At 48.0% G+C, this 14754-nt stretch overlaps 1 protein-coding gene across 2 annotated transcripts in view; it reads right to left on the reverse strand.

Annotated features, from left to right (window-relative positions):
• St6galnac3 (ST6 N-acetylgalactosaminide alpha-2,6-sialyltransferase 3) overlaps positions 1 to 12923 on the reverse strand; it is a 516606-nt gene extending 503683 nt beyond the window's left edge. For both annotated transcript variants that reach the window (XM_036191009.1, XM_036191010.1), the window contains exon 1: positions 12794 to 12923. In XM_036191009.1, the coding sequence (XP_036046902.1) occupies positions 12794 to 12811 (18 nt within the window). In that variant the 5' untranslated portion in view covers positions 12812 to 12923. The remainder of the gene's footprint in view (positions 1 to 12793) is intronic.
• Positions 12924 to 14754: the final 1831 nt, after the last annotated feature.

Raw genomic sequence — 14754 nt, forward strand, 5'->3', positions numbered from 1 at the left:
GGTCAAAAATGAAGAGAAAAAACAAACTTCAAATCATTAAAATGTTAGACATCACTTGTAGACATCACATGTAAATATCACACGCAGAAATCTTGGCTCAGATCAGGCCAGCAACCGAGCTGCTGAGGCTAAGCAGCTTGGCACAACTAAACTGGCATAAAACCAGCCAAAGAAACACAATGAAGCCACATAAACCACAGACCAGGGAGGAACATTCCTCACCACAGCTGAGAGAACTGTAAGGAAAAGTAGTAGACACTTCAGGACTCTACCTCAAGGGAGGCTGCAGGCCTGAGAAGGTCAGCAAGGAAAGAGCCAGGTCAACCACCTACATGGAACAGTTCTGAGAGGTGACATCTGCGGTCACACATGCAAGACCAATCATTTGGGGCATGAGAATGACTCACATTTCCCAGATAACCTCAAGTGAGACCCTTGAACTTTGCAAGACTGTTTCATCTCCCTGTTAATGGAGCTTCTCTGCCCTAGCATGGAGACGATACTCCCTTTAGCTAATGACCCCAACAACACCTGGGCACGGAGGCCAGAGCTGCAATGGGGCTCATTAGAAAAATGATCCATGAAACAGAAGGCCCAGGAGTCAGGAGACAGTGGATGGAAAAGTCTGGAGAGCTGTTTCTTGCTCTACACCAAGAAAAGCCCGAGAGAGCAGTACAGTGGCTCCCGAGGCTTTCTGTTACTTATTAAAAATCTCAGATGAGGCTGTGAAAAGGCAACTCGGAAAGTTCAAAGTTACCACCTCTCCCCAGTGTTGGCTCTCCCTATTCCTAATCCCTAGATAATGACTTTTTAAACAGGAAACTGACTGGGTCATAATTACAACAGCAAACCCTGGCAGAACACTAACTTTTACCCCAGCGCTAGCACACCTCACTACGGAAGCTGTTAAACAAGAAGAATGGGGGCCAAGACAAGAAGGGAGTCCACAAACACAGAGATGAAATCCTACGGTTTATAGTCACTGTAGACTGGTTTTCCTGAGAAGGGAGAGTGAGGAACGGCACCAAAGAAGGGTGCATTTCTGTCCCAGCTCCACATGCTGGGCACAAGAGCATGTGACCAGAGCTCCACAGCATCAGAGGACTTGGTAGGGGAAAAATCAAACAAGGCAATGTCAAAACATTTAGAACAAGTTGGACTTAAATTGCTAAACAGATGTAAATATCTTATCAATTTCCTCTTGAGGATTTGTGGATCCTAAAATTCCTGGTTTGCAGCTCTTATTGGCTTGAGCTGGATGCAGCTCGGTGGTAGAGAGCTTGCCTAGCAAAGTACAAAGTACAGTGAGCAACATCAAGCTCCAGGGAGCTCACCAGAGATAGACATGAGCACCCCAAGAGCTCACCAGAGATGGACATCAGCACCCCAAGAGCTAACCAGAGATGGACATCAGCACCCCAAGAGCTCACCAGAGATGGACATCAGCACCCCAAGAGCTAACCAGAGATGGACAACATCAGTACCCCAGGAGCTCACCAGAGATGGACATCAGTACCTCAGTGGCTCACCAGGAATGAACATCGGTATCCCCAGAAACCCACCAGGGATGGACAACATCAGTACACCTTAGGCTCACCAGACATACACGTTTTCAGACTCTACCACACAGACAGACAGATCAAGAAATTCTGGGGTGGTCCTTGCCATGTTTAGTGTTCTGAGCCCTTTAGGGGACCCTTTAATGGGTCCTGACAGGAATGCACTGCAGTCTACAGATCTCAGGAATACTACTTTGTCATTAGTTCCAGCCCCTATACACAGATCCAAAGAGTTCCTTCCTTGCTAAGCTCCAGTCCCCCTTCCTCTGGAGTGCTTGGCTCTTGTGCAGTGAAATGTCCCCAGTATTTATGGTGTGAAGGCTGATCTAACACTTGTTTAGTGAATGTCCCCAACATTTACCATGCAGGGGCTGAGCTAATGAGGAGAACCACAAGCCCTTGCCTTGGGTTATAGTGCTAAATGAAAGAAAAACAGTTCAGAATAGAGCTGGCAAAGTTTATCTGGAATCACATCAGCGGGGTCTTTGGGGTTGTGAGTAAATCCGCCCCCACTCGGCTCAACTCTGCCACTGACATGCGGCGGACAGGACACCAATAAATAGAAATGTAGCAATGTTCTAATAATGTTCTAATAAAACTAGTTCAGGACACTGGATGGGAATATCACATAGTTTTTGGTGTCATGAAATCTTATTCCTCTTTTGATTTTTTTAAACCCCTTAAAAATGCAGAAGTCATTCTTACAGGATCTCAGGACCTCCTGGCCCTGCCCTGGCAGGCTCACATTTGTGTGAAGGTGAGCTGCCTGAACTACAGCCTCCTGACCTGTCAGATGAGAGCAAACGCCACCCACTCTGATGGTTTGCTGTACGATAAGCATCTAGAAGGATCTGGAAGGCCTCCTAGCACTGGCACTAGATGAGATTCAGCAAAGAGCAGGGACTGTCCTTACTACATGCTCACTTACAAACAACTCATTCTGTAATCTGAGAGAAGAAGCCGATGCGGGGCAGGAAGACTGCAAAGGTGGACACGAAACAGCCACGCGCGTATGAACAAACATGCTCTGCATACCCTCTCTGAGTGGGGCTGAATATATGTGCACACAAACACACAAAGGCCTTCCAAAGGAGACACAGTTTATTCTGTATATCCAAATTGTTCCCATATGTGCATCAGCCTCCTGCAGCAGTGAAACAAAGTATATACCGTCTGCCTCAGACCTCAAAGCCCTCAGGAGCTCTCACCACACTGAGACTAAACAGCTAGCTCGCACAACCCACAGAGCAGCAGCCCCTGGGGAGAATTCACAGCTGCACAACATCTGGGAGAGATTTGGATCAGGACATGGAGAAACCCAGATGAGGTTTCAAGGGCTGCACAAAGGTTCACATGTGTCCCTGGGTCAGGCATTCATGATCTGCCTCTAGTCTGCCTTCCTTTCCTTTCTGAGAATGTCACCATCATATGAGCTGTGGCCTCTAGTTCCAATCTGAGGGGCATCTTTTCATAGTCCCTTACACTACGCTCAATGTCTAAGTTCTGCAGCCCCTCCCAATGGGGACTGTGTTGGAAAAAGGAATAGTTGGTAACCACATGTGGCTTTTGGGCATTGAACCCTAGCAGGTACAACTAAGAAACTACATTGTTTATTCAATTTCATTTTAATCAATGTATAATCAAAAATGAGGTGCTCCATTTAGTTATTGGAAAATAAATGAATCTGCTTCTTTAAACCATTAAATATTGATAAAAAATATCAAAGAAAAACTTAGCACCTGAATGGAGGCATACTGTGATTAAAAAATATACAATGAACTTGGAATATGCAAAAGGTACATAAATATTTCACTATTATATACTGATCATTTATTGAAGACATTTCTGATAATTTGGGTTAAATAAAATATGTTACATAAATTTCTACATGGTTCATTTTTTATTTTTAATATGTCTTTTCAGAAAGGTGTACGTGGCATGGCTTGTGCACTCAGCATTCAGAGGCAGAGGCTCACTGCCTTGAGGCTACACAGTGAAAGAAAATAAGGGTGTGTGGGGAGGGGAAGACAGAAAGAAGGGAAGAGAAAGAGACAAAGGTGAGGGGGGAGATGGAGGGGAGGAGGGAGAGACAGGCAGAAGGAAAGGCACCTGTTGGCTGCATGGTTTCTGACAGAGAGAGCTGTACAAGGGCATGTGCTGTTCACAGCGACCACACTGGAGTGGGGCTCAGAGGCAGGAGAGCTGCAGCTATACCCCACGTTCTTCCTGTCACCACACTCCACAGAGACACCTGAGTGCCTGACACTCACTGCCCTGCTTGGCACAATCTCAAACCCAGCCTGTCCCCCAAAGAGGAGCAGCCTCCAAAACGGTCATTTGTGTGTTCCAGTTCTTAAATCTACAGTGACTGCTTGACCAGATTTCAGTCCCGGATCCTCATCCCCAGCTCACACTTCATTTCCATTTCCCCTGCGATCCTAACCTTCTCATAGCAAGGCTCAAACACAGTTTTTGAAACAGACCAAAGACAATCTTCACTAAGACATAAAACAGCCTTTAAAATTAAAATAAGTCTGTTCCAGAAAAGATTTGAAATGCAACAGTTTCCAAGCTGAGCAGACTACAATCTGAGTAGGAGAAAGGGTATTATAAAGTAGTGTCCTCCAGCAACGAAACATCCCATCCCAGGGAAGCAACCTCCTTAAGACAAAGTATTAAGACAGGAAGTAAGCAACTCAAAATAGCTTCAGGAAGTCCCTGAAACTAACCAGACTCTCTGCCCCTCCTTCCAAGAGCAAACAATAATGACTGCTGAGAGCTCTTCAGACCAGCCAAGCAGCTTGCCAGGACGACATCTGACCAACTGAGCCAGGGAAAGGGCACTCTCCAGCTGCTGAGCTGCCTGCAGGCTGTGCATTGTGCTCCAGGTTCCGCACTCTGTGAGCTATCACCCATGCTGGGGTGGGCCTTGGTGATGCAGCTGTCCTTGAGTCATTTCTGCTCCTGTAAGTAACCCCTCACCCATATTCCTGTGAGTAACCCCAATAAAACTCATGGTTCACCAAGTTGGACTTCAGTGGCACCCATACTTTGGTCTATCATGGGGTCCTTATCTGAAGTGAGTAGATATGTGCGTTGATTCCACGGCCACCCTCACCCCCCCCCCAGGAAAAGTCTTGTCACAAAACAATGGGTGAGTGAGTACAGATTGTATTTACTAGGTGCATAAATGGCTTTTGCACCAAACTGTAAACACTCCAGGAATAAGATGCCTCTTTTCCTGCCCTCTCTCCAACAACTCTTTTTGGGGTCCCCTCCCCCATCTTTCTCAAGGACCAGATGCTGTAGACCTACCCTCCACGTCTTGCAGGAAATGAAATAGTGGCTGGAGATAGTAAGGACTGTCACCTACCTGGAGGCTGCAGTTTATTAAAGTCTCTTGCGGTCCTGGGCCAAGGTTTCTAACTGAGACACTCGCACTCTGTTCAAAATCCCAACGACCTGTTCACTGGAGGGCCGGACAGCAACAGTGAGAGCGTTCTGAGCCTCCTGACACCCTCTTCCTGCTGACCCTGTGATGAGCTGCTATGGAGGAGCATAACGAACCCTTGAGACTCAGCCCTCCTTCCTCCCCTGGCTCACTGAGGCAATAATTGGCATTAACGTGCATAAAAGGTATACATCGGAATGTCTGGCAGTTAACAGCTGGGTTATCCACAACCTGAATAATGGGCCTCTTGGGATTCGGGGAGCATTTGTATATCTACTCTCTCCACTTAGAGAAAGGCCTCTCTGCTCTTTACCTAAAGCAGGAAACACGAAAGAATTATGCATGTCCACCCTCAGGTCTAGCCCATCTTAAATGCTCACCAACAGCTAGAGATTTTCCTTCTGGGGAGATTTAGTCACTTTCAAACAGTGGCTTTGGCTACCCTCAGATCTAACCCCCCCCACACACACACACACAAAAGCACATGCCCCGGAAACATGATATCAGCATTTAGCAACAGTAGGTTGGGTCGGCAGCTCTGCTCCCCACTTCCACAGCACCTTGAGAGCTGCACAGAGAATGCACAATTCTTTTGGATTTCCAGCGTGACCTCAGGCAGAATGGAGTGATGGAACCTGAGGATCATACAGTTTGAGACTTTTAAAAATGAATCTAATAAATAAATTAAATTCTGGGGCCTCTTCTCAGAGCCCTGGAGGGGCCCTGGGTTACTTTCATTCTATACTACCCCTCTCTCTTACCCTACTCCCTCCCTCCCTCCCTCAGTCACATCCCTCACCCTCTCACCTCCTTCCTGTCTCCCACAAGCCCCTCCTTCCTCTCCCCCTCAAATTGCTAGCACATGCGGCTGCACCTTGGTTGAATTGGGGTAAGTCAAGAGGCTGTTCACTCTTAGACACAGTATTACAGCCTCCTCTGTCTCCTCAGGCCCTGCCTGTTCCCCTCCTCTAGCTCCAAAATCACATAGGAAACTTTGAGGAAGACCCGAATACAGACACGTGCAAAGTCATCCACACCAAGTGACCTGGGACAGAAGATGGTGAATAAGGCCATTCTCCTTATTGCCAATAAAGGTCATAGGGGCTTCTGACAGCCACATAGGCCAGGGGTCAACCTCACTCTGCCACGCTGAGACCCAGGACAAGTTACTTAGCTTTCCTGGACTGTGGTGTCTCTATTTGTTACTGTGTTCTTAGCTTAAGCACCAGCCAAGCAACTCGGCTGTTCAATAATTGGCGACCACTATTGTCATCACTAATCCAAAGAGAACTGCCTACAGCCGCTCACACCCAGAGAGAGAATGCTCACACACCTGGAGCACACTCACACCCAGAACACTCACATACCCAGAGCATGCTTGCCTTCAGAATACCCTCACACCCAGAGCACACTCATCCCCCACAGCATACCAACACACACAGCAAAACCATCCCCCAGTCAGGCAGCCCCTGGACCTGGGCCTTGCCTGGCAGTGGTCTGAAGTACCATCACAAATGGATTGGACAAAGTGCCTTTCTTGCTTACATAGTGGGGTTTCCTAGGGCTCCTCATACCTGGTGCTTTGTAGCCTCTGTGACATCCCAAGCTCAGTGAAACCTCACACTTTGCAGAGAACCATACTCTATCTCTTAGCCTACGTGTTTGGTTGGAAGGGTTTGGTCTGTTATTTGCTTGTTCTGAATTTTTTTTTTTTTTTTGGTTTTTCAAGACAGGGTTTCTCTGTAGCTTTGGAGCCTGTCCTGGAACTCACTCTGTAGACCAGGCTGGCCTCAAACTCACAGAGATCCACCTGCCTCTGCCTCCCGAGTGCTGGGATTACAGGCATGTGCCACCACTGCCCGGCCCTGGCCGACTTTTTTTTTTTTTTTTTTTGCTTGTTTCTGCTAATTAAAATGAGCTTAAATGACCCCGACAAAGCTAGGTAGCTCCTACCTCAGCTCTCTTCCTTGCACTCGTGGTCTCCCCTTCCAGCTCCAGACTTCAGTTCACCCTGAATTTTCTATAAAGAGTCACAGGACTAAAAGAAAGACTCTGATAACATTTGAGAAGCTGAGTGAGTGACAGACTGCTGTTTGCTGTCCATTAGGCTGCAACATCCATGTCACAGCAAGCTGCCTTCTGGCACTTTATGCTCATGTCTATAATCTGAGTCTCAAACCAATTCAGTGACACCATTTTATGTGTCCACCAGGCAATTAGAGATCACTTAGCGAAAACCGGGTCAGTTCTCAGGCATGCCGAGTAAGACAAGGTCTCCTCTCCACTGGCTCTCACCAGTAACTCCCTCCACCACCAGCCTGTACACGCCACCCCACAGTTTACCTTTCAAAGCACTCTGCACACTTTCGTTAGTAGTTTAACCACTTACATCCCTGACAGCATGTGATCCTTGTAGACTGAAAGTAAGGGTCCTCTAAAGATGCTGGGTGAGTCCTGGCTGGCTGCTGGCCCCCTGGAGGCACCACCCTGCCCCGTGAGATCAGCCAGCTGAGTCTACAACCCTGCAGCTACACAGACAGGCACTAAAGCTACAGGAGCCTAGAGGATACCTTTCCCAGATGTGACCCTGAGCACATGCTGACTGAGAAGCCTAACTTTTGTAGATAGGGAGGTCAGGTATTTCCTACAGAGAAACAGCATGAAAACCACAGCTAACAGCTGCAGTCACAAGGACGTACGGATGCTATCTTCCTGTTTCGTAAAATGTCACTTTTCCAGTCTTTGTAGCCCCTTTTGTCATACCCACTTCAGAGATAAGGACACTGAGGCTTCGGTCTCACGGCGGGGACAGGCTGTCTGACCCCAGAGCTCAATACACTAGTAATCCCCATGCTGCCAGAGTGAGGTTCATGCAGGCAAGTGTGGACCAGGAGTGAATGGACAGTGGAGAGCAAGCTATGGAGACAGGAACCAGACGCTAAAGGAACCTGCAGGCCATGCTAAGCCCGATTCTCACCCCGCGGTTAGGAGAGCCAAGATAAGCATCCAAAGCGTAAAGGGTTTGATGGGCACCACCCCACCTCCACTCTGTAGAACAATGAGGAAAACGGAAGAACTGTAAAGAGCTGCCACGAAAGGAGCTCACTCAAATGCTAGGCTTTGGAGAGAGAGAGTGAGGGGCAGAACTCAGAGCTGCTCCTGCACGAACACTGAAGCGGCAGCGTGGCCCGGGATCCGGTCTGGGGCGGGAGATGGAAGACTGAGTGAGAACATACTAAGTTGGTAACCTTGCAGCACAGTGATGCAGTTTATCAACGGGATAAATTTATAAGGACAAATCACTGCAGAAGGAAAACTAGCTCAGACAGGAAGATAAATGGCTAGTGTGAATGTAAAGTTTAGCTCCACTGATAACTACAAGTTAACTGCAAAATAACGAGTTTTCTTGTCCAGTAAATTCCATAGACTCCTTTTTTGTTTTGTTTTGGTTTGTTTTTGGTTTTGGTTTTTGAGACAGCATTTCTCTGTGTAGCTTTGTGCCTGTCCTGGACCTCACTCTGTAGACCAGGCTGGCCTCGAACTCACAGAGATCCACCTGCCTCTGCCTCCCGAGTGCTGGGATTACAGGTGTGCGCCACCACCGCCTGGCTTCAAAGACTCTTAAACACCCCATGTACCCCCTCTGTGCTCTCTCTTTAGAGGCTGGGGATTCGTAGGGAGCCCTTGCAGACTTCACTCTGAGAGAAAGCAGCAGCTGATGAATTGAGGGCTCACTGAAAAGCAGCCTCAGGCCGACAGGAAATGAACCCACTGTGACTGAGGTTGTCATTTCCTGCAGAATAACCAGTACATGGATATTCTCACTTCCCCTACAATGGCCCTTTGAGGGATGCAGGGTCACCCCCATTTTGGAAACTGGAACAGTACTGTAAATTAAAAATTGAAAAAAAAAAAAAAAAGAAAAAAAAAAACTTTCTGTGGTTCAGTCGGTAAAAGTTAGAGGCGTAATTAAACCCCACATGGTCAGTGTCTTTGCAATGAGGAATGGGCACATATTCCACAGTGTAAATGACTCTTAGGATCCCAGTTCTGTGAGAATGGTCCCTACTCAGGGATAGATGGGTCCTCAATGCACAGTGCCTCCACAGGACAGTTCAGTGTCCCAAAAAGATCAACGTCAGCTGCCACATACCAGCTTTCCCTCTCAGAGACTCCTGTTCTTGTTGTATGGGCAACCATGAAAGCACAACCTGATTCTCTCCTTTGGGGTTCTCATAGGTAGAAAGGATGACACAATCTTCTTGGAAAATATTTTAAAGTCTTTGTCCACAAAAGAAATGTTTCTAAAACACAAGCTCCAGGTCAATAAATCCTATTCAGCTCCAGCAGCCGGTGGGAAGCCGGGCTTGGCTATCCCCTGATAGGACTTGTTACCGACTCCCTCCAAGTTTCATTTTGCTTTTCAGAAACCCTGGCTATTTCACTCTTTCTAATATTCTTCTGAAAAGCACTCATTTGAAAAGTGTACCTTCCTTACACCAGGAATAGAACATTCCTATCATTAGAGGGTCAAGACCAAGATAAGCATGTCCAAACAAACATCTTCACTCTTTGCCCGTGTCGCTTGCTGGCACCCATAGCATAGAGCCCAAGCCCTGCTGCTTCTTCTTTCCCATGGCTTCGTAATACATCACTCTTTGTTAAGATGGGACATTTACCCGCAGACCTATCCCCTTATCTGAGGTTTCTTTCTAGTTCTGTGATAAACACCATGACCAAAAGCAGCTTGAGGAGGAAAAGGTTTATTTCATTTCACCCCTGAGAGACGTCAGAGTAAGAACTAAAGCAGGAAGCCGGAGCCAGGAACTGAGGAAGGGGTCACTGGGAAACACTGCTCACTGGCTTGCTCACCATGGCTCGCTCAGCCTGCTTCCTGTACAACCTCAGATCATGTGCCCAGGGTGGCACGACCCACCATGGGTTGAGCCTCCCACCTCAGTCACCACCTGAGAAAATGACTCACAAAGTTGCCTACAGGTCAATCTAATGGAGGCTTTTTCTCAATCTTGATTCCTCTTCCCAGATGACCCTGGCTTGTGTCAAGTTGAAAGAGAAAAAAAAAAAAAAAAAAAAAAAACCAACTAACCAGTGCACCCTTTGAGTATGCATTACACACACACACACACACACACACACACACACACACACACACATGCACACACATACATATGCACACATGGGGAAGACATAAATAATATATATATATATTTACACACATGCATACATTCACAGGAGAAGATGTACATATATGCACACAGAAGAATATGAAGATCTAATAAAATATATATGCTGTTCCCCTATTAACCTGCCCTGCTTGACCATTAGGCCCAGGCTCAGTTTCCAACACCCACATAGGTGCAGAATGTTGCAGAAAATATTTCATTAAACACAACAATAACTTCCTGTTCACTACAACACTGTTAAAAATTTATTCTAAACGCTACCTTTTGTTCTATGCTTTGGGAGAAGGGAGTCCAAGCTTGCACAGTCCCTGTTTGGAACCAGCACCCCCCATGTCACATGTATAGCTTTTCAAAGACAGCACAGCACAGGTAAGAGGATCCTCAGAGACCATCTAAGACCAAGCAGGTCCAGCCTCACCCAGCAGACTACTAACAACCCAGAATAGCCATGAATATGGCCCAATACAGTTACAGGCCACACACCATGTCGCAGAGTCAAAATATCACACACAGAAAAAGGCACTCTGTTGCTAAAAGGTGGCAAGGACTGATTGGTGTAAGAAACACTTACAGTTTCACCCCTGGGAACAGTTTTAACCTGTGAGTACTATTTCAGATCTGGGTCTGAACGCAGGTCTCTGCCCCTAACTCAAGACCCTCGGTTTCTTTCCCTAGAAAGCAGAGTTGCAAACAAGGACACCAGCCCTTAAGGACTTGTGAAGAATAAAAGCCACATCCTGTGGAAAAGACTGAGGGTTCATCTTAACTAATTCTCCATGACTGAACATCAGGAAAAAGTGACGTCACACACCTGTTGGTACAAAGTCTCTCATCCCCACTCTGTCATCCCCACAGCAACATGACACAGTGTGTGATTACTTTGATCTCATGTTGAGGAAATCAGTATTCAGGGAAGTGTAAGTAGTTGTCCAAGGCTACACAAGTGAAGAGGCAGAGCCAGAATTGAGCAGAGTGTCTTTGTTCTTTGTTCTTCTTCATTCTGGTTAGGGGATGAAGACAAAGGAGGAGGCGCTTCAGCTAGGACCTCCGTGTAGAAAGTGACCAATACAGAACTGGATCAGGTCTGTGTGGGACCCTGGGTGAGCACTAAAGATGCATCAAGGGGTCTGGGGATATAACTCAGTGACCAGACATATGCTTAGCATGTGTGAGGCCCCGGGTTCAATCACACACCAGTCACACATACATACAAAGGAAGACAGATGATACAAGGCAGGGGAGAAACCTGTAGGGGAAAGATGACCAACAGTATGTGCCAGGCTCCTCAATTTCCTTTAGCAAATAAATAGAGGTGGCACTGTGGCCTAGTTCCAGACCCTGTGCTGAGCCCACAGCTTCGAGTTTCATGCTGCAGTTTCATGCTGTAGTACCAATGGTTGACGTCCCCCTGACTTTGCCACCTTTGGCCATGTCCTGGAAAGTGCTCCAAAACAAACAGGAAATTCAGGAAAGTCATGGGAAGTGTTTTATTTTCTTGCTTCATGACGGGAAGGCATGCTGGGAGATTTGGGCTCACTAGACCAGTGGTCCAAGATGTTACATCAAGTTCCATTGTGGCACAACACAACAGAGAGAGAGAGAGAGAGAGAGAGAGAGAGAGAGAGAGAGAGAGAGAGAGAGAGAGAGAGCGCCCACTAGGATGTTGTCCTTGGTCACACAGCACTTCCTCCGGTCTGGAAACCACAGTTTTGTGTTCTCTCAGGGATGGGGAACCTTCACGCTGCTCACATTTTGATCCATGTATCAGGCTGGGCAGCTGAACAACAGCAGTAAGGAAAAAACAGAAAAGGGTAGAGGTGGGAGGTGAACTTTCCCAGTGGGTTGTAAACAGTCTTCCCACGGAAGGTCCTCACCAAGTAGGTATACCCAAAGTCCTCAACCCTGTGGCTAACTAAGGCAGGTACTCAGAACACTTACTGAACCGGGACCTGGTGAAAGAATGCAGCATAACAGAGGTGGACTGTGAGTTCTCGTTCACACGTGAGCCTAAGTATGAGTTCACAGGAGAGCATAAGGAGCTTCAAGGTTCCACACATTTCCATCTGATGAACTTTTCCAACTGTTCCACTGTCACCTAGAGCTAGCTCCCCAGAAAAACTCATTCCTACAGGTCTACCTGTGGACCCAGAAGTTTTTGTGTTTCCAGGACCAAAGGCTGCAAGCTCTCCGCACCTCCTCCTCTTCCCAAACACTGTGCCCCTCACCCATGCCGGGCCACTCCTTTTCAGCCCGTGGCCCCCCACAGGCCGCGGGCTGCCCTGACCCAAGGCTCGGAGCACCCTGCTCCGCCTGCCATCCCCATCATTCGGCACACTGCCGCGCGCTCCCTGCCCAGGTCCTTCCAGGCGGGCGCCAGCCAGCAGCAGTGTAGGCAAGGAGGCTGTGCCCAATGCACGTTGCATAGTCTCCCACCCCGATGCCTTGGCCAAAGGAACAAAAAGGAAGCCGACGCCAGGAAGAGACGAGCGGGCTAAGGATGCGGCGGGACCGCGGCGGGCTCCACGCCTCTGCGCACCCGGCGGGCGGAGCTCGCATGCCGCCCGCGGCCGAGCGGTTACCTTGAGGATGCAGGCCATGGCGCTATGGATCGACCCTGTGGCTTGCTGCACCTCGGCCCCGCAGCGGGACCACTCCAGCCCACATTCCCGCAGAGCGAGCCGGGCCCGCGGGAGCTGCGCGCCCAGGCCCCACCCCGGAGCCCCGCCACTGGCTGGCGCCGCACGAGGCCCCGCCCCGAGTCACGTGTCCTCCGTGCGGCCCGCAACTGCCTGCTACTCCGCTGCTGCTGCTGCTACTACTTGGCTTTTTTTTTTTTTTTTAAACCCCTTCTGCAGATCAAGGTTTGCAAAGCCCGGCCTGGAGCAGACCCGGATCTTCGCACCCCGGGGATAGAAGGTGGCCTCCAGCTGCGCTAGTCCATCAGAGAACCAGCAGATGTGCCGCTTCCCAAAAAGTTAGCGGCTGCTGCGTTTGGCACCGTCCCGCTAGAGGCATGGGGCCCATCAAAGGATTCTTCGAAAGCAGCTGGAAGTGCCCCGGGCTAGCCTTTGGCACTGCAGAATTCTGTGGAGGGCTTCTCTTGCCATGACTGATTGGCTGTCAGTCGGAAAGCACAGACAGGTAGAGAAGCTGAAAGACTGGACACCTCTGGTCTACAGGAAAGAAGCCATAGTCCTCACACCATGTGGCGTGTGCACAACATGTGTACCATACCTCATATAAACATAATGCAGTTGTGAATGTTGCATCCTGTTGCAAGGGTGTTAGTAAAATGTCTATATACATAAAGATGCAGTGTACACTGATTACCTACATATGTACAGAGTGTGAGACACACCGGACTTTGCTACTCACTGCTAAAGTCTTAGAATTTAGGAGAACTTGGTTAGAATTTCAACAACCAAGTTATGTATTAGCTTTCCTCTTAAGTTTGGAAATCTAAGAAGGTTCTTCTCAACCATCCAACCTGAACCGTCACATTTTAAAACAAAGGGCACTGTGGCAGATTTACCCCAGAGGCAAACAAGTCCCTGGTCCTCTCTGGGTCCTAAGTGGGTCCTCTGTATGTGACAGACAGCAAGGAAAGGCTGCCTTCCCGAACCAACACTGCTAACAGACACTCATTTCTACAAGGATATGCCCAGAGGGCACAGATTTCTGCATCCCGGTAGTGAAAGCTCTTTAAATTACCATCCAAAACATGTACTATAAAGAATGCCCTAGTTGGCTGGTCCACGTGGAGTCAGGAAAAGCACATGGGCTGATAAGTGACTGGGGGTCATGAGTTGGTTCTCACACCATCAGACAGAGACCAAGTGTTCACAGGAGTTGGCCGTGTTGTTGATGAGAATATTGAACACTCTGAGAGACCTGGAGGGAACCACAGGAAAGAAGCTGGAAGGCCAGAGCCCTGTTCAAACTGCCCGCTTGCAGGCAAGCTGTCTGCCCTCACTCCACCTTCCTCTGCCTTGGAGGACACATGTATCTCATAAGAAAGTTTGATGAAGATCACAGACTTTAAGCTGCTGCTTTAACAAATGGTCTTAGCAGGTGTGCTGGCTAATTTTACATCTGCTTCACATAAGCTAGAGTCACTGGAGAGGAGGGAGCCTCAACTGAGAAAATGACTCCATAAGATCAGGCTATAGGCAAGCCTGTAAGGCATTTTCTTAATTAGGGATTGATGTGGGACCATCCCTGAGCTGGTGGTCCTGGGTTTTATAAGAAAACAGGCTGAGCAAGCCATGATGAGCAAGCCAGGAAGCAGTAATTCCTCCATGGCCTCTGAGTCAGCTCCTGCCCCCAGGTTCCTGCCCTTTCCCAAAGTTGCTTTTGGTCATGGTGTTTCTTCACAGCAATAGTAACCCTAACTAAGACAGTATGCCAGGGAAACACAAGTAACAGCATATGGATTGAACAGGTTATATTTGGGGAAAAATATATATGATATATACATATATTCATATAATAACAATTAATTAAAAAAGAAGCCATGAATCTGAAGGACAGCAGGGGGAGG

This window comes from Onychomys torridus, chromosome 6 (assembly GCF_903995425.1).
Source record: "Onychomys torridus chromosome 6, mOncTor1.1, whole genome shotgun sequence".
Lineage (NCBI taxonomy): Eukaryota > Metazoa > Chordata > Mammalia > Rodentia > Cricetidae > Onychomys > Onychomys torridus.